The sequence below is a fragment of the Dunckerocampus dactyliophorus genome, chromosome 11 (assembly GCF_027744805.1).
Source record: "Dunckerocampus dactyliophorus isolate RoL2022-P2 chromosome 11, RoL_Ddac_1.1, whole genome shotgun sequence".
Classification (NCBI taxonomy): Eukaryota; Metazoa; Chordata; class Actinopteri; order Syngnathiformes; family Syngnathidae; genus Dunckerocampus; species Dunckerocampus dactyliophorus.
The window spans coordinates 28,862,835-28,881,166 of NC_072829.1; the positions used below are offsets into that span (position 1 = coordinate 28,862,835).

Genomic DNA, 18,332 nt, shown 5'->3' on the forward strand with positions numbered 1-18,332 from the left:
TCCTGTAATATGGCTTGTTAAACAGTAGCCTACCAGAAAAGTCATTCATCGCTGTCCTCCTCTTCCTCCTGAGAACTAAAACCACCAGAGTCTTCTTCAGCATCACCACTGAACAGCCTCTTAATTTGTTCATTGTAATTTGCCAGTCTCGCTCTCTCTCTTTTGTTATCGCTCATTTTGTCAGTTTTGTCTGGAGCCATTTAGCTTGAGCTACCCTCTTCATCACGCAGTAGTCCAGCCTTCTGAAACCCGTTGATGATAGTGGAAGGTCGGCGGTCCGAGCCGTCCAAAAAGAAGCTGTAGTAATTCTACACTCAATCAAACTTACTTAATATCGCTGCAGGAGACTTCAAAACGTGATATTAGCTTCCACTTGACGCGTCCACATCACTACTTCTTCAAGCTGCACTCTAAGCATCATGGGAAATGTAATTTTTAGGCATAAATGAGCCGCATCACTGTTCAAAGCATGAGAAAAGAGTAGCATCTTATACACCGGAAATTACAGTAGGTATGTTAAACACGATCTAATTAAGGTGTTTAAAAGCATTTTAAAAAGATGTTTACCAATGAATGCATGCAATAATTAGTTGGGTTTTTTGTGTCTATAAACGTACTGACTGTCAAGGCTTCAGTATGCTACAATGTCACGGCACCAACGTAAGCAACAGCGGCTGGCTCCTCCCCCTCCAAACCCTCCAACAGAGCTTGATGTGCATCTCCAAAAAATTCTAGCCCCGCGTCAAAGGTGACTCGGACCGTAAAGCTGTGATTGGGCAGCTTTTTTTGTTACATAATTTCCAGTTTTCCTTTGAGCGAAAGCGCCAAAAAGTAAACAAATGGCGGAACATGAGGCATCATTTTAAGATATGTAGCAAAGCCTTTTTTTTTCGGTCAGAGGCGGTATCATGAGCAAAAGGAAGGAGATTTTCCTTCATGACGTGATGAAAACACGGAACTTGAAAAGTGAGCGTTTGAGCTCCTCTTCTCTCAAAAGTGGAGGCAATAAGTATGGGAGATGAGCAATTTTCGTCTCGTTTGGTGCTCATAAACAGGCTGTAGGTGCACATAGTGCACTTAGCACACCATTAAAGGAAAACTGCACTTTTTTGGGAATATCAATGCCCCTACCGGGAGGTAACGTTACATATCGAATCTGCGGCCACTGCTTCTGTGTTTTTGTTTTTGACTTTGCGTTCGTTTCCATGTTGCTTTGCGAAATCAATGCGCCCAAGTATGCCAAAATACTCTAAGTATTACATGTTATCATGAAGATGCCTATTACTACATGGTTACAGCATGGATATAAAACCATCAAACCTTGTTGGTGGTTTTTAGAGGTGTTTTATATGTGTGTCCCATTATGTGCAGTAACGAGCTGCCTGTTTTTGTATCTTTGGAACACAAAGAAAAGAGAATCGTGTGCTCATGTCTCACATAAGGATTGTGGATGATGGGCAAAATTCCCCCAAAAATGCAGTTTTCCTTTAAAGTCTTTGTTTGCATCATTGGGGACCTTTAACACATCCAGTGTGTCCTGAATGGCTGATACTGACATATTCATGCGACCCCAATTGTGCATTAATCCCCTAATGGTTTAGTGTTAATATTTTTTGTTGGTGTTTTGTCTCGTAACTTTGTCTCGTAACATTGCCTCTCTTTGCTACATACATTTATGGCACAAACTTTCTAGATAACGGATTAATTATGCTTAAATGTAAGTCAAAAGGTCACCTGTACAGTACGTGGAAATTTGAAGATGATTAGGTTTAATTCCTAGAACCGATACAGTCCAGTTATGTTAAACCTGAGGAAAATTAATCAGAAATGTCAACCGATTAAAGCCTGGTGTTGGAGGCCCAAGCGTCCACTGTAAATAAAGGACAAGCATGACCGCGGCATACTTTGAAGACTCAATATTTAATTGCGCAATTAAAATTCAAAGACAAGAAAAATGATTTCACTTAATGGAAGGTCATTTTTTATATAGTTTTAAATGGCATATCTTACAAAGGCATGACAACACAGACTGTATAGATTTAAAGGACCGATACAGATTGGCTGGCAAGCACTGAAGCCTTCTCAAAGCAAACATGACTTCACTCACTGCTAACTAATTAACAAGCATATACTTATCATATTCTGATATAGGTTACAGTATGTACAAGGTACATTTGTATACATACAATATTGTGGCAAGAAGGTATACGGTGGATCCCCGCACATTCACGATACACCATTCACGACCCCGCAAATTTCTAGATTTTTGTTCAAAATTTTTTTTAAATCTTTTTTTCTCCAAAAATATCTTTTCCAGCAGAAAAACGTCTCATTCACCCTAATAATTCATAAACACTTGACCAACCAGGTTAAAGTGTACAGCATATGTATGTTTTTATGCTGTTTTTTTTTTTCATCACTTTGTATGGCATTCCTTGAACACATCATGGACGTAAAAGTGAAACCTTTAACAAGCTGGCCTCAAACCCTGCAGCGAGGTCAACACAAGTTAGGATATGATCATAAGGCGTTATTGTATTTACAACAGGCAAGCAGTGTGGATAATATTGATTCGGCTCGGAAGAACGCCTTCTCCGACAGCTAGCCGGGACGACCCAGCGGCCTGCAGAGTTGCTTGGGGGAGGCCCTGCAACAGACGTAAGCGCGGCATCTATTCTATCGATCATTGTTATCATTCATTAGTGGTAAATATAGTACCGTAATCCCTCGTTTATTACTGTTAATTGGTTACCCTTTCTGCAAAGTAGGATTCCTTCTTTATACAGTAAATAGAATATTTAGGTAGTTAGAGCATAGAAAACCTGTTTCTGACCTTGTAAATATGGATTTTAACATTATTAGATCCCTCTAGGCATGACATAACACCCCTATAGTCACCATTACACTGATATTACCCAATATAGTAGACATAATCAGAGAAAATAAGCCATTTTCGACATAAATAACACTTGTGCTTGTGTGTGTTGCCATAAATGTGTCCCGGACAGGTGGACAGGAAGTGACGTCTGGGGTTCAGGGTTGAGTTTTAGCTGGATTACGGCCGTAACAGTAGCCCGTGTTATTATTATGATTACTATGTTATTTTAAATGTGCCTGTTGTGAGATAATTAAAACCTGCAATAAAAGCCTGCTGTTCTGGCGATCAAGTCTGGCGCCGGTATGTTTCACCTACTGACACATAGTGACCGGCGTAAGATACCACATATCACAATTTCAATGCATCGTCTTAATGCCTTATATTAGTATTTTAGTTCATTTAGCCATTTTTATGTAGCCATTTAAAGTGGGAGCGGATTTTCGCCATTGGCTGGTAGGCGAGGAACGTCACTCCTGTGAAAAGCGGGGATCTACTGTAGACAAGTTTGCCCACACGTGCAAACACACACACACTCGCCCACAAACACACACACACTCTGACTCAAACATAAGTCGATAATATTATGCATATGTTACATTACAGAGATTGTCATCTCATCTTTTCTCATGTGTTCCTTCTTCAACAATACATTGTCGAGCCTGTAACTTTACTGTGTGTGTCCAGTCGTATCACTACTTCTTAGAGGTACTGCTATGTACAGTGTCACCTGACAGGGGTGGATATTTGCATGTACTTGAGGCCCTAAAGTGGTATGCACATATTGCAAGGTTTCAGTGCGTGTAACACTGGTTCAGTTCTATAAGACAGACAAACAGGTACAGCAGTAAACGTCAATACTGACAGCGGATGGAATGATGGGTGCATCAGAAACACAGTCAAGAGCTAAAAACGCCTTGTGGGGGTCCAAACAGTTCATGCAAATGATGTCACAGGCTGAGCGTGTGACACGCAGTTGGAGTTTTGTCTGAAAACAAAAGGCAGAATTATCTTTTCCGCTGGCTATCTTTGCTATTTCTAACTGTATGAGAGATGTAAAAAAAAGAAACAAAAATACAGTGAAAATCTTGACAGAAGAATGTTGCAGTGAGAATTCTGTGATTGTTGACAGCTTTTCCCCGACTTTGTATTTGCGTGTGTTTGTGTGTGTGGGGGGGGGCGTATGAAAACTTTTAACAAGCAACACATGTACATTCATACAGAAGATCTGCTCTTTGTTGAGAAAAAACAGGACTGACGTACAAAAAAATAAGCTCAAATGAGGCTCCTGAGCGACATCCCACTAATGCATTTACTCAGCGCTGAAACGTGACAGCACATTATTATATAGTCAGGATAACACATGGAGATATCATACTTATACATGGTGCATATTGTACAAATGTGATTGGACAAATTATTTCAAGAACATTTTTCACGACAGTGTTTTCATCCATGGATATTCTCTCCCTCCATGGTGGCAAGAAGGACACAATTTAGCTGTGACATCTTTCAGACAGTCCAACAACAATAATGTATCTCCTTCCTCTTCTGAACCCTAACTGTGCAACATTATGTTTGTTAAATGTCTTGGCTGTCCGTAGGCTGACAATCAGTAAACAGAGACTGAAATGGCTCTTTTGGGTTTGTCGGGGCAATTTCACTGTCTGCATGTCATTCCCAATGATGTGTGGTCCTTTTGATTGAATATGGAAACAACATTTACAGATAGTTAGTTAGATAGTTAGATATTAGTTGAAAAATGGCAAAAATGGCAAAAATTTACATTTTGCACGGTTGGATCTTACGGAGGTTCTAAGTAGAACTCCAAAATGCAAAAAGAAGAAATGGGAGCGAGTCAAAAAATAGGCTGCTCATCACCTGAGCAAAAGCTTTAAAAGCCAAAACCTTCACAAAAATGTGGGCTGAATGTCGTTTTCTGTCAGGTATTCGCACTGTCGTGATCTCTTGGTAGCAAAGGCAAAAAAGCTTTCTCTCTTTGAACACGGTGGGATTGTTGAGTAACATTGCTGCTGAGGTTGGATGCAATAAGACAGTCATTCAAAAAAATGAGCCCTAGGATCCCATTGCCGTCAGTGAAGACATGGGACGATTCTCGGCCCAAATGAAGGTTGCTACTGATGCCGAGAGCAGTCCAATAACCGTCATACGGTATCTTAATGGGAAGGCTTTTAACAACAAAAAACATCTTCAAAGGCCTCGTCTCTTCAACGCCAGAAAATTGCTAGTTTGGAATTTGCAGGAGAGCACCAAACATGGGACATTGAAAGGTGGAAGAAAGTTTTATTCTCCAATAAGAAAAAAAATGTAACCTTGACGGTCGTGATGGCTTCCAACGTTACTGGCATGACATTTATGGCATGACATACTGAACATTTTATTTCTATTTTAGGGGGGTTTTGGTTTTTTTTAGCTATGGTCTTAAACTTTTGATCAGCTGATGAACAGCCTGTTTCACTTTATTGCTAGTTTGCAATAAAATGCTTACTCATTCTTTTTTTGTCTCACGCCCATGTATTCTTTGGAAGGATTACTTAGAACGTCCGTAAGATCCAACAGTGCAAAATGTACATTTTTACAACTTTTCAACTGGTCTTAAGATGTTGATCATGGTTGTACATGTGTTTCTTATGACAAAAAATGAGATGAAAAGTAATAAAAAGAGTGATAAAAAAAAAAAGAAATCAGACAAACTTGTCAAAGAGGCAGCACATCCCTGGTGGTGTTTAGAGATGGACTGACCAACGCACTTTCTTCCAATTGAATACGTTTTCATAATTACAGAGTGAACTGACTCATTCCCCTGTCACGAACATAGTGCCACATTAGGTGATCCTTTTGAGAAATCTCAGATAAATCCTCTTCACAAGGATAAAATCCCTTACGGCCGAGGACGTAAGGGAATAGGCCGTGGCAGCGGCAGCGGCAGCGGCAGCAGCAGCGGCAGCGGATTGCATGCAAACAATTTGCCTTGCCCCCCCTTCCCTTGCGAAGGCCATGCGACATTATAAATGCACGGCTGTTCCCAATTTGCAAGATGGTACAAGGAAATGAATCGCATGAATCATAAACCCAGCGATGTAGACACCTGGCTTGGGTGTTAGCGGGAAGCAGAGCCACTTAATGTCGTTGCAATAGATTATACTGCACCCAATCTGTTCCAGCACAAAGTTACTCTGGAGCGGTTATCATCATCAGGAAGTGATTCCGAGTGTTTATGACCATGCTGAGAAGCGTTTTGCATTGTGGCGATGCCAAGTCTGACACCGTGGAACATCCAAAGTCACGTGCCACAAAAGTTTTCAACCGGTATTTCTGGGAAAAAAAAAAAAAAAAAAAAAAAAAACACATTTCATTTTGGCAGGCAGATGCCCTGTTGGGAATTTACATCTTTAAACCGTACGTAGCAATGAAATGTTATGTTATGCTGCTCGTCTGCTGATGGTGTCAATTTGCACACATCATCCTGTTCCCTCTCCCACGGGGTGTTCTAATTTTCCTCTTGTGACTGTGGCGCCCCCTATCGGTTGTGCTGTAAATAGTTTGGAAGACATGCTAGCATACATGTAGTATATTGAGTCTTGAAAAGATTAGACCACTCCTTGTTTCTTCAGTTTATTGATTCATTTTAATGCCTGGTACAACTGAAGGTACATTTGTTTGGACAAATATAATGATAACAAATATAACTTATAAGAGTTGATATCTAACAACTTCCATGGTTTTCTTGATAATAACCAAAATCACTCAAGTTCTTACATGACTAGCTATAGCATTGTGCTGCCAAAACATGTAACTCTTATGAGCTATGTTTGTTGTCATTGCTATATTTGTCCAAACAAAGGAACCTTTAGTTGTATCAGGCATTAAAATGAACATGAAACTGAAGAAACAAGGGTGGGCTAATCATTTTTTCCATGACTGTATATTTATGAAGTTTTGTAATCATTAGACAAATGACTCACGGACAATTATCGGTTAGCGTACGCCCCATTTAGCCTGGTTTACGTTGACAGTTTGCAAAGAAAAATTGCCTCGGTTTCCCAGTTAATGTACAATATGGCGCAGTGACGTGCAGTGAGGTTCATGGCTGCTGAGGCACTGACTCTGTTGGAGGTTGTTTTTATGGAAATACAGGTTGCTCATTAAGAGGATAATAAGAAAAAGGGGAGAATAATTCACTTTTGTTTGAAAAAAAATGTTCAAATTGTTTTCAAATACTTCTTAGTCCCATTTTTTACATTTTTAATTAACTGGAAAACGTTTGTGTTCTTACGTTTTATCTGTAAATGAAGTACATGCACCCTATCCTTCTCCAGGAAAAGTTCTGATACTTTGTTGTAAAGGTCTGATCACCTCCTGGTGAACTTGGGTATATAGTCCTCCGTCCTGGCAGGCAAATTCATTCATTCATTCATTCAGCAAAGCATAAAAATATTTTGAATGCATTTGACTTTCTGCTGGCTTTTCCTGTATGGAAGAACGGCAGTGACAAGCACCTTCCAGCTCTTGTTTCTATTTGAGTCAGATTTTCTAGAACGGATTGTAGTTCTGCTGTTGTTGTATTTTACACCCTAAAGTTACAGTGGGTGTTTTTTTCAGCTGTGTGAGAAATTTCAAGTCAATCCAATTTATTTAGTCATGTTTTTCACATGACTGTATGCATCTGGTGGACGTCTTCCAAAGGCACATAGCTTGACTTTATTTAAGGTTTACTCGTTTTATTATATAGTGATTCAATTCTCTTTCGACAGTTGAAAAAAGTTACTTTAAACACTGCCTTTAGCGTTAATAAAGGTTTTATGATAGTGGCCGTTTGAGCCGAGAATCAATGAAATCATTTTACATTGCTTCCTCCAAGAAGAATTGTTAGAACCTGGAAGTTGAATGCACGTGACAAAAATGTAATGTTTCACTGCGATACTGTGAGCATCAGCTTAAATGAATAATCATGTGCCTTCAAAGAGCCCTGCATGGAAACATATATTGGTAATTAGCGGCAAGCTATTGGGATGCAGGCAGAGCAGGAGCATATTAAGCTGTTATTTTCAAGGTCTTACCACCTTGTCATTGCTGGTGCAAGTGCAAAGCAAGTTCCCAGCCAGCCCCGAGAACCATTCTATGGACCTCTAAACCGCAATAAGGGTCGCTACCAACATCACACATCAAAGTAATTAGACAGAGAAGTTCCTAATTGGCTCCATGGATCGGTATTATGTGCACCAATCTGAGCAGCAAAATATGAGAAACAGAAACAAAAGGAAGTGTGGGGGTAGTTGCCTTTCCAAAGCGCATCCATCTGCACCTTTCAAGGCGAGATAACAAGACGACTTTTAGCAGCGAAGCACTTTCTTAATGGAGCTGGCAGGGATGGCGTATTCACCATATGGTAAACATCCCGGGTATGTGTTTGTGTTATATTATTTGTGTTTCTTCCTAGTTTTAGCGGTCCTCGGTGGGAAGAATGCACAAAAATTAGCAGCGCTGTCTAGTGTTGGCCTAGTTATGCTTTTCAAATCTTTTTTTTTTCCAAATCTTTCCACAGTCCCCTCCACCCCGACCAAAATAGACTTCTGAAACACACTCAGCCAAGACAAAAGCAACATCTCCCGCCACCAAAGGAGTTTGTGCTGCATGTTACACAGAGCAACACTTCACTAGGCCTCGAATAGAAACACCACCCAGGGCTCGTAATTAGCATTTAGCCCAAATTAGCTCACGCCACACTCAAACGTACTGTATTTGCATTTGTTTCTGCATGAGTAAATGGTCTTTTAGAGCGCAGTTGCTCCAAGCTGGGCACAAAGAGGAGTATAGTACAGTGTCCCATTCTATCACGAAACACATCACTGCACTCATTGCAAAAATCACTCTTCTTATTTTCTGTGATGAAACTACTTTGGTATTGACTACATTTTCACCAAGGACGTTATGTTAATATTTAGCTTTCTTTGTTAGTCAGTAGGAAAATTGCTTTACATGTTTCCACCAAACTTTGTGGGGGGTGCCAAGAAAGAAAACAAAGAATTATGTCGTGGATCCACGGATCTAAAATGTCATTAATTCACAAAGTTGGATATCTACTCTATACCGGTGTCCAATTTGGTGCTGATCCAAATAGTCAGCGACAGTAGATGTGATGTAATCTCTATTAGTCAAGACCACACAAAATGCCGAGACCAGGACCATGAGGATTTGAGACCAAGTCCAGACCAAGACCAAGTCAAGGTTTGTATGATTACAGCAATCCCTTGTTTTATTCGTTGTTCCAGTGAATTTCCACAAAGTGGGATTCCTTATTTATAAGTGGAACATTTTCATGCTTAGCACATAGAAAACCTTCTGAATGCAATTGTTAACATTATTACAGTCCTCTAGTCATGAAATAACACCCCTACAGTAACTTTTACCCTGGTATTACCCAATATAGTAGACATAATAACAGCAAATAAGACATTTAAGACATAAATAAGACACCTGCTCGTGTGTGCTACTATAAATGTGTTCCCTGGGGCTGTGATTTTCAACTAGTTTGGCTGTGGGACCCACCGACCCCCTTCAATGACAAGCGGCGACCCAAATTGCTGAAATTTTTCAACTCAAACTTTTCAAGTAGCGTCTATTCAAAGCAACTGTTCGCAATGGTGACGCGGCTGCCTAGACGGACACTAACTTTCAAATGTGAGCAGTCTACATTGTGGGCAGAATTCCCCCACGCAACACAACGCGAGCTACAGCGGTGAGATGCTGTCTCTCTTTATGGGTCGCGTGTCTCCAGCAGATATCTGCAGCTGTGTGCTGGAGCCCCCACTTTTCCTTTCCGCACAAGCTTGACAAAGTCACCCAACATGACATGACAATCACCTCATGGCGGCACAGACAAGAAGACGAGGTGCATTCACAGACATCGAGTCATTACATCATTTTTTTCCTCCCAGGCAAAGACCCGCAACCAACTGAAAACGGCACTTTAGGGTCACGACTGACCAGTTGGGAAGCACTGCCCCAGGGGACCTAATAGAGAGGCGCACAGGAAGTTAATTTTAAATCCTACTTTGCAGAAATTCACTTTGGGTCTGGAACAGGTTAACCTCGATAAACGAGGGACGATTTAAAACAAGGTATTTCCCAAAACCAAACATCATTACTAAATGCTTACTAAATTACCGTATTGAACCGAATATAAAACTTTTTCAAGGTGTCTGTGAGTGACAGGAAGAAAAGCTGTGCCTCGATTGTAGAGAAGTCACCTGCCGCCAATTTGTTTGCCTTTTTCAGACTTTTTATCTCAAAAATACTCTCTTATATTCAGGTCAGTACGGTATTTCTGGGCATTCTGGTTGTACTGTTATGCAGTTTTGGTCTTGAGTGGTCTTCAGAACAAATCCTGAGTCCCTTAAATCTAAGTTTGAGGAAAAGTGTAATGGTCTCTGAGATGAGACACCAAAAAGTCTTGAGATCGAGCTTGAGTATTACAACACGATAGATGCACATTTAAAAGGCCTTCTGACGGACCTCATCGGAAAAGTATCGTGTTCATGATGAAATCAGTTTGTTCATGAAGTCTTAATTAGTAAAGGCGAGCTGGTCCTACTTCTTCAAATGATGCATACTTCCACGTAGGCGTAGATTCTAAGAATGAAGTCACTGAAAAAAGCTGGATGGAGTCACATGTACAGGATGCCAGGCCAATGTTCTTACAGCTGGTGCTCGTGTAGGAAGGCGCTGCTGCCCCCGCCGGTTGCCGTCTGCTTTCCAGGGGACGAGAAGCTGGCCAGGGGGATGACCTTGACGGTGTCCTCCTTCTTATTACTGTGTCTATCCAAGGTGTTGTAGAACTGCGGCCGGTTCAGCCCTTTGTCCAACTCGTCTTTTTTCGGCACAGACCTGCCCAGCGTGTGGCGGCCATCCATGACGCCCAGGCTGCCCATGTTAGCCTTGGCTCCCCGAGCACAGCTCTGCTGGAAGCCAAAGGACGGGAGCGTACCGGAGATGGCAGCGGAGGTAGGGGTGGAGGCGGGGCTTCCGCTGACCGGACTCTGGAACTGGGCCAGCACCGGTGGCATCCAGCAGCTGTCGGAGTGGCCCAGGATCAAACACTCTTGGGTGCACGTCTCTGAGGCCTCGGCCAAGGCTTTCTGGAGGTTCACCTCGATGGCTGGAGACGGAAAGGACATTGTTATTCGAACAGGTTAGAACACCTAAAACGCTGAAATGTGATGAATCATCGATCAAAAATGAACAAAGCCGTTGTCTTATCAATGGTTGACCCACAAAGTGTCAGCCTTTTAGCAAAATGAAAGTTAGTGATAAATGCTGCATTTCATCTTGTAATGAGGAAAACATTAGCAGAGCATTTAATTTCCATTGGTATTCCCAGGGCGCTGTCTGTTTACCTACAATATGCAACAAATTCCCTGTAGCTTAATTACACCTTCAAAAAAAAAAGCCTCGCTGTTTGTACCCCAGATTGGCTTTTCTGCATTAAATATTTAATGAACATTCACACAAACATTGTTTATTTTAGTCACTGTCAGTGTGACACGCCTCGAAACACCCGTCTCAACTTTCAGAATCCCAAGTAAACCTCGTCTAAAAAGGACTATTAAAATGAAAAGGCACAAACAATGTATCAATGCATAATTGTGACAATATCCAGGCTGGTTGTACGGTTGAAAAAAAAAAAGGATGCACACTCTGAAGTGATCTTATCTCATTATCCCTGCGCTGACATCACATGTGGAATGAGTCTGCAGTGAGGCCTCAGCATTGAGCCTTGGCAATAAAGCCTGTCAAGCCAGATAATTAGAATGTAAAACAGCGTGCACCAAGGCAACCAGGAGCATGCCACTTTTGTGTTTCCTCGGCCATGAGAGGGACAGAGAGGTTCTCGTTTGAACATCACGTCACTCACCCATGCCACCCCTTCAAGCTGTCACGCAGAAATTATTTAGCATATTTGCATAAGTAAGAACGCTATAAATAATGAAATGGGTTTTGGACCCTGGCATGACTTTTCGCTTTATGCACAAAGAGTTGCAGTCATGCACTGTGCACATATTTGCCACCTTGTTCATGGTTTGATGGCATTACACAAAAGCTGAATTAATACTAGTTCGAACATTGCGCCCTCACTGTATTTTTTCCAAAATTAATTAATTAATACATGGTTTTGTGGTTGAATACGGCCTATTATTAGTCAGAACATATGCATATATAGCAAATTGTACATATTACTGGTCCAAATTAACAATTTCTATCATAGACATTGTTAAAGGAACAAAAATACAAATGTAAGGCATGTAGAAGATGTGTGCCTTTAAAAGGCGAGGCCTGGGAAGTGACGTGTGTGACATCAGCTAGCTACTGTAGAGTTGCTGAGGGTTAGCATGGTCAGCATTGTGGACAGTGTCAGTGACTGATGTGAGCAGTGGCTGACAGCAGCTCCTGTGTGAATGTTCACTGCGCCATTACAGCAGTATTCTACAACACAGGCCACTAGGCGTCAGGAACGTAACATTGATGAGACATTAGTCACCAAGCATCCTGTCAATGCTAACGTGTGAGTCTATGTAATGTCTTATTTATGTTTGAGACGTCTCATTTTCTATTATGATGTCAACTATATTGGGTAATACAAGTGTAAAAGTGATTATAGGAGTGTTATTTCATGACTAAAGGGCTCTAATAATGCTAAAAAAAACTACTATGTAAATGTTGCATTTATAAATAAGGAATCCTACTTCGCAGAAATTCCCTTTCAGGGTTGGGTCTGGAACCAATTAACCACGATAAACAATGGACTGTATACATATTTGAACAAAAGTCCTCATGAGATTGACTCCAGTCTGGATCTGGTCCTTGACACCTTCCTCATCAGGCCCAGGCCTATTATTATATTATTTTGTGCTTGTACTTTAAATATTGCAACTTTCTTTACAATAGACTTATTTTAACCCGTGTGGCTTTAAATCACATATTTTAGTAAATATATATAAATATAAATATAATATAAAATCACATATTTTAGTAAATATGCACACAGCAAACACAGAGCAATCACGTGCGTAGTTACTCCTGCCATCTGATAAGACTCAGCCACCCAAATAATTTATTCAGAGCAGTTTTGAGAGTCGAGTGAGTCCAAGGAAGTAAATTAACTGATAATGTTACAATGGAAAAGAAAAAATGGGGGTTGAAGCTGTTTAGTTCTTAATATTAGTTTGGATTGTTTACATCTGAAATCTTTTTGTAAATGTATGTTTTTGCGCACACTTTGCGCACACTTCTTTATGTTTCTGTGTTTTAGTGTTCGACCCCGTGGCCTCCTCCTGGCTGGGAATGCCCGGAACACCTCACGAGGGAGGCGTCCAGAAGACATCCAGACTAGATGCTCCAGACGCCTCAGGAGCAGCAGCTCTGCTCTGAGCTTCTGCCTTATAGCCAAGCTGAGCTCCTGCCAAAGAGGAAACTCATTTGAGCTGTTTGAATCTGCAATCTTGCTCTTTTGATCACTAACCAACGCTTGTGACCATCGTTGAGGGGAGGAATGTAAATCAGCCGGTAATTCGAGAACTTTGCCTTTTGGCTCAGCTCTCTCTTCACCGTGACGGCCCGGTACATCGACCGCATTACTGCAGACGCTGCCCTGGTTCGGCTATTGACCTCGCGCTGCAGCTTTCCCTCACTCATGAACAAGAGCCTGAGTTATTTGAAATCCTCCACCTGGGGCAACACCCCCAACCCAAAGGGTGCGATCCACCCTTTTCTGACTGAGAACCATGGCCTCATATTTGGAGGTTCAGAGTATCATCCCAGAAGCTTCACACTCAGCTACAAAGAACCCTAGTAAACACAAAAGATCACATCCTGATGAGGCCATCATGACCTCATCATCCGTAAATACAGATGGAATCCTAAGGCCGCCTAACTGGACAAACTCAAGGCCATGGCTGCACCTACAAACGATGCCCATAAAAAGAATGAACAGAACTGATGACAAAAGGCAGCATTGGAAGAGGCCAACGTTCGGTGTGAACGGGCTCGACTTACTGCTGGCCATGTGGACCGAATGGCAAATAGTAGCGTGCCACAAACCCATTACTCCTGGAGCACCCCGCGCAGCACGCCATGGGGGACATGGTCGAATGCCGGTTGGGCAAACTCTCATGCACCCCCCAGTACCCTTGCAAGGATGTAAAGCTGCCCCAGTGTTCTACGACCGGGAACGGTCGTGCCCTTCTCTCTAGCACTCTGCAGTAGACTTTCCAATGGAAGCTGAGGAGTGGTTGGAAAACACCCTCCATTCACCGGTCTGTAAATGGGGGTCCAGCACCCCAGTCTGCTAATCCACAGGTACTGCTAACGACTTCCATGCCATGTTGAAGAGACGCGTCAACCAAGGCAGTCCCACAACATCCATTCTATATGATGATTATGATGTTCCAAACCTCTGCTTCAAGACATTTTCCCTTTCGTTGAGGACCCCTGGTCTGTTTTGAGGGCTGGCAGTCTCATGCACTTTTATTGTGTGGTTTCTGAGCCACCGCAGATGTGAAATTACATTGCCTATCTGTAATTGCAAGAGAGTAACATCTTGATGATGATACTGCATTGCACTTCCTGGATGCTTTATTAAACACACCACACAATCAAAGATCCAGTATAAAAGCTGTAATTAAACAAGCAGCTTCACAAGAACAAAGTGGTTACCTTATTTAACAACACGAGAAGAGCTAAATCAATGCAACGCTGCAAAATACAACCACAATAATAAACATTATTACAGTAAATGAACAACTCTTTTCAGTCAAACATTACTACCTATGTAAAGATATGTTAATAGAGCTGATGTTGTGGCCTGTGGCATGCCCAAAGTGGAGTCTCGTCAGTCCCTCCCATATTGAATTAGAGTCTGGGACAAGGAGAGTATAAATCCTTTGGGTGGTATAAAAGTGTCACCTTTCAAAGGGTCACCAACTTCATTAAGGCAAAAATGGGTCCCGCGTTGTCATTCTCTGAGCTACAACACGGAGGCCACAGCCAAGCCTCTGACTCTGTTCTTCTCTGTGGTTGAACGAGGTGATACTGTTAGTACAGGGGTGTCCAAAGTGCGGCCTTGGGGCCAAAAATATAATTTAACAGAAAAATTATTATTATTTTTTTTAAATCAGCAGTAAAATTACTAGAATAAAGTCAAAATATTACGAAAGAAAAAGCTGCAGTCTTATGAAGAAAAGTCGTAATTTTACGAGAATAACGTAATATCAAGAGGGGAAAATAACATCATTTTAGTAGCAGGAAGTTGAAATATTAAAGAAAAAAGTTGTAATATGAAAAATACATTTTTGGAAAATTAGGTTGGGGAAAAAGTTATAATATTATGAGAATAAAGTTGAAATATTATGGAGTTGAAATATAATGGAGAAGAAATTTATGAAGGTTATATAAGAAGATGCATTTTAAAAAAAACAGCAGCAAAAATGTGGAAAAAAAGAGCAAAGAGCGCAGTTCATACTAATAATTTTTCGCTTATATCACAAAGCTGGGATGCAGTTGGCCCTTGCATCCTTTCATATTTCAGGATGTGGCCCTTTGAGGAAAAAGTTCACATAAACATCATTTGGCAAGCGGAGACATAAATGTACTGTACGCTTGTCCCTCGCAATACCGCGGTTCGATTATCGCTCCCTCGCTATATTTTTTCAGAAATGAAATAATTACTAAATGAATGCTGTTTTGTGGTTGACTAGAGTCTATTATTAGTTAAAACACATTGAAATACAAGTGGTATGTACTATTCTGGTCACGAGGCGGCAGTAATGACACAAAACATCGATGTGACATTAGCTCACGTTATATTACCTTCACACTGCATCAGTCAGCCATGGCATGTCCCACATGATAGAGTGAAAAAAGTTCTCCTCCCATCCATGTGGAAGTGGTAAGTTTATGGCTTCTTAAGTTTAGAAGAAATAAATTTGAAGCAAACTGTTTAGCTCGCTAGATTGTTAGCTTGCGAGTTAGCAGCTGCCTCGTGTCCTTGCAGCGTGAGAGTTGCAATGTAGTGTAAACAATGAACTAATAGGAGTGTAAAAGTGACTATAGGTGTGTTGTCTCATGTCTACAGGGCTCCAGTCATGTTAAAACTATATTTAGAAAGTCATAAACATGTTTTCTATGCTCTAAATACAAAAATATTCAATCTATTAACATGTTCGGGTCTGCAACCAATTAACCGCTACAAACGAGGGACGACTGTAAACCAAAACCTCACATTTGTCTTCCTGTCCTCAACTTTTGAAGGCTACAACTGGAAGCTAATTTATGGCTCGGTACAGCTCCATCCTTCACATTTGGAATGCAGCTTCCCCACGAGACTCAGGCCAGTGCTACTTCCTATTCCACGGGGGAAGTCTGGATAGGCGGGTGGGTGCGTGGCGAGAGTGATGTCGTTGGCAGCTTTGGCTGCTTTTGTCAGTTAAAGGTACGCTGCAGCCTCCTTGTGATGCTGCTGTCTTTTGTATTCAGGAGAAACACCCATACCCTGCGGAGCTTTTGGGAAGAATCACACATCTCCAGCGGTCCGCATCTTCCCGACGATGTGAATGTTTTTTGCCTGCATTCCTTTCAAGGAAAATGTGAATGACAGACAAGTGGGGATCATAGCAAACGACGGCAAAGCTCCTCTCATTTAAGTAACTTGAAACAAAGTGATACTCAAAAACACCCATTTAGCTCGGTGAAGTCAATTAAACATCTAATGCGAGTTCGGCCTCACCCAGATAAGTGACGATTCAGTTCACAATCTGATTCCAAACAGCCTGCAGGCTAAATTAGTGGCTCAGTCATAATTAGATACGTTGCTTATTTCAACAGTGCTGAAGTTTGATCTTAACGACTGCACACTTTGGCGGCTATCAAACAGAAAAAGCTTGCAAAGATCGAACACCACCGCATGCACCTTCAGCTAACCTTCCACTTGTGTGCTCAGGTTAAACACAAAGGCTGGTATAAACATTGACACTCCAGAAATACAACATTTATTCATTAAAATGACCAAAGCTGAGACATTAAAATTCACTGCAAAACCCAATGCTTCCCTACACAATGTCCATTTAAGTCTTTCATTTAAACATATACATTGGTTGCATAAGACAAATTGCATTCCCAAGATGGTTTGCAATCCAATCTGTTAGTCCCGGATAAAAAAAAAAAAAGGAAATGTTGTGAAGCTTATTTTCTCATTTCAGGGTTTTAAATATTTATAAGGCTTTGGTTTGCCATGTGTAATTCGGTCTGCGCTAAAAGCTGAATAAAAACCCCTCTCCTGTTCAGTTTATTTTGGCTTCAAGGTAATGTTTGATTTGATGTACTGTATTGCCGGCAAACAGTGCAGAGCTTCTGTGAGCTAAGTGCCACCTTACACGCTATGCGTCTATTCGTTTTGCATTTGTTTATTTTTTCCCCCCTTTGACGGCCATGGAAGATAACAGCACATACACACACATACACTAAAGCTCTTCCGAGCAGTACTATGATTATTTAACAGGACACTTGATGATATTTACTGACAGAGCTGCTTACGTCCTGATGAGCTTCACATTAACGTCTGCACACATACCATGATTCAGCTCATTATTTCGCCGTGCACAAACTCATTATTGCTAATTAAAAGGATAATTGCATGCATCTAGGACATTGGAACTCTTGGAAGCAGCCAACAGGACGGTGGACCGGGCCACAAACACTAGGCTGATCCTTTAAATATTTTACCGAATGCCTAAAACCCTTGGAACTGTCAACCGGTGATGTCACACATTTTTTGCACGCTTCCTCCATCCCCGCATGCATGATTATGCTCATGTTTTGAATGATAATGTTTGCTTGCGATTGTCTCAGGCGCGCTGTATTGGGAAATAAAAGTGTCAAGCTCAATCCCAGGATAACAGTAGAACCTCCGCTGCATGCTGGCAGCACATAAAACTAGCTGTTTTGTTTAACTCAGCCAGTAAAGTTTTGATTCAGAGGCTGTCATCGTGCAGCCTGCTTGTTTTCTTTGCAGCCGAGACTTTTTGGAAAGATGAAAAAGGCTGTTTGTTGACGTATAGTGTTCTCGATCTAAAGTCCAAAAATATTAACTAAGACTAACTCAACCGGGGTAAAGCAACATTAATGTCAGTAAGCAAGCATTCCTCTCCATCCATACCAGCTTACAACAGGGGTGTCCAAATAGTGGCCCTGGGGGCACATTTGTAGGCCGCGTCTGTTTTGTTATGGTCCCGCGGCATAATTTAACAAATAAACAACAACAACAACAGAAAAAAATATCTATTATTATGTCAACTATATTGGGTAATACAGGTGGAAAAATGATACAGGGGTGTTGTTTCATGTCTAGAGTGTCAGTGTATGTTTGCTTGCGTGACCTTTTGGT

At 41.3% G+C, this 18,332-nt stretch overlaps 1 protein-coding gene across 3 annotated transcripts in view; it reads right to left on the reverse strand.

Annotated features, from left to right (window-relative positions):
• Window positions 1-1,964: 1,964 nt before the first annotated feature.
• The window catches only part of pcdh11 (protocadherin 11), a 209,958-nt gene continuing 193,590 nt past the window's right edge, over window positions 1,965-18,332 (reverse strand). For all 3 annotated transcript variants that reach the window (XM_054793110.1, XM_054793109.1, XM_054793108.1), the window contains one exon: window positions 1,965-11,054. In XM_054793110.1, coding sequence (XP_054649085.1) covers window positions 10,594-11,054 — 461 coding nt within the window. In that variant the 3' untranslated portion in view covers window positions 1,965-10,593. The remainder of the gene's footprint in view (window positions 11,055-18,332) is intronic.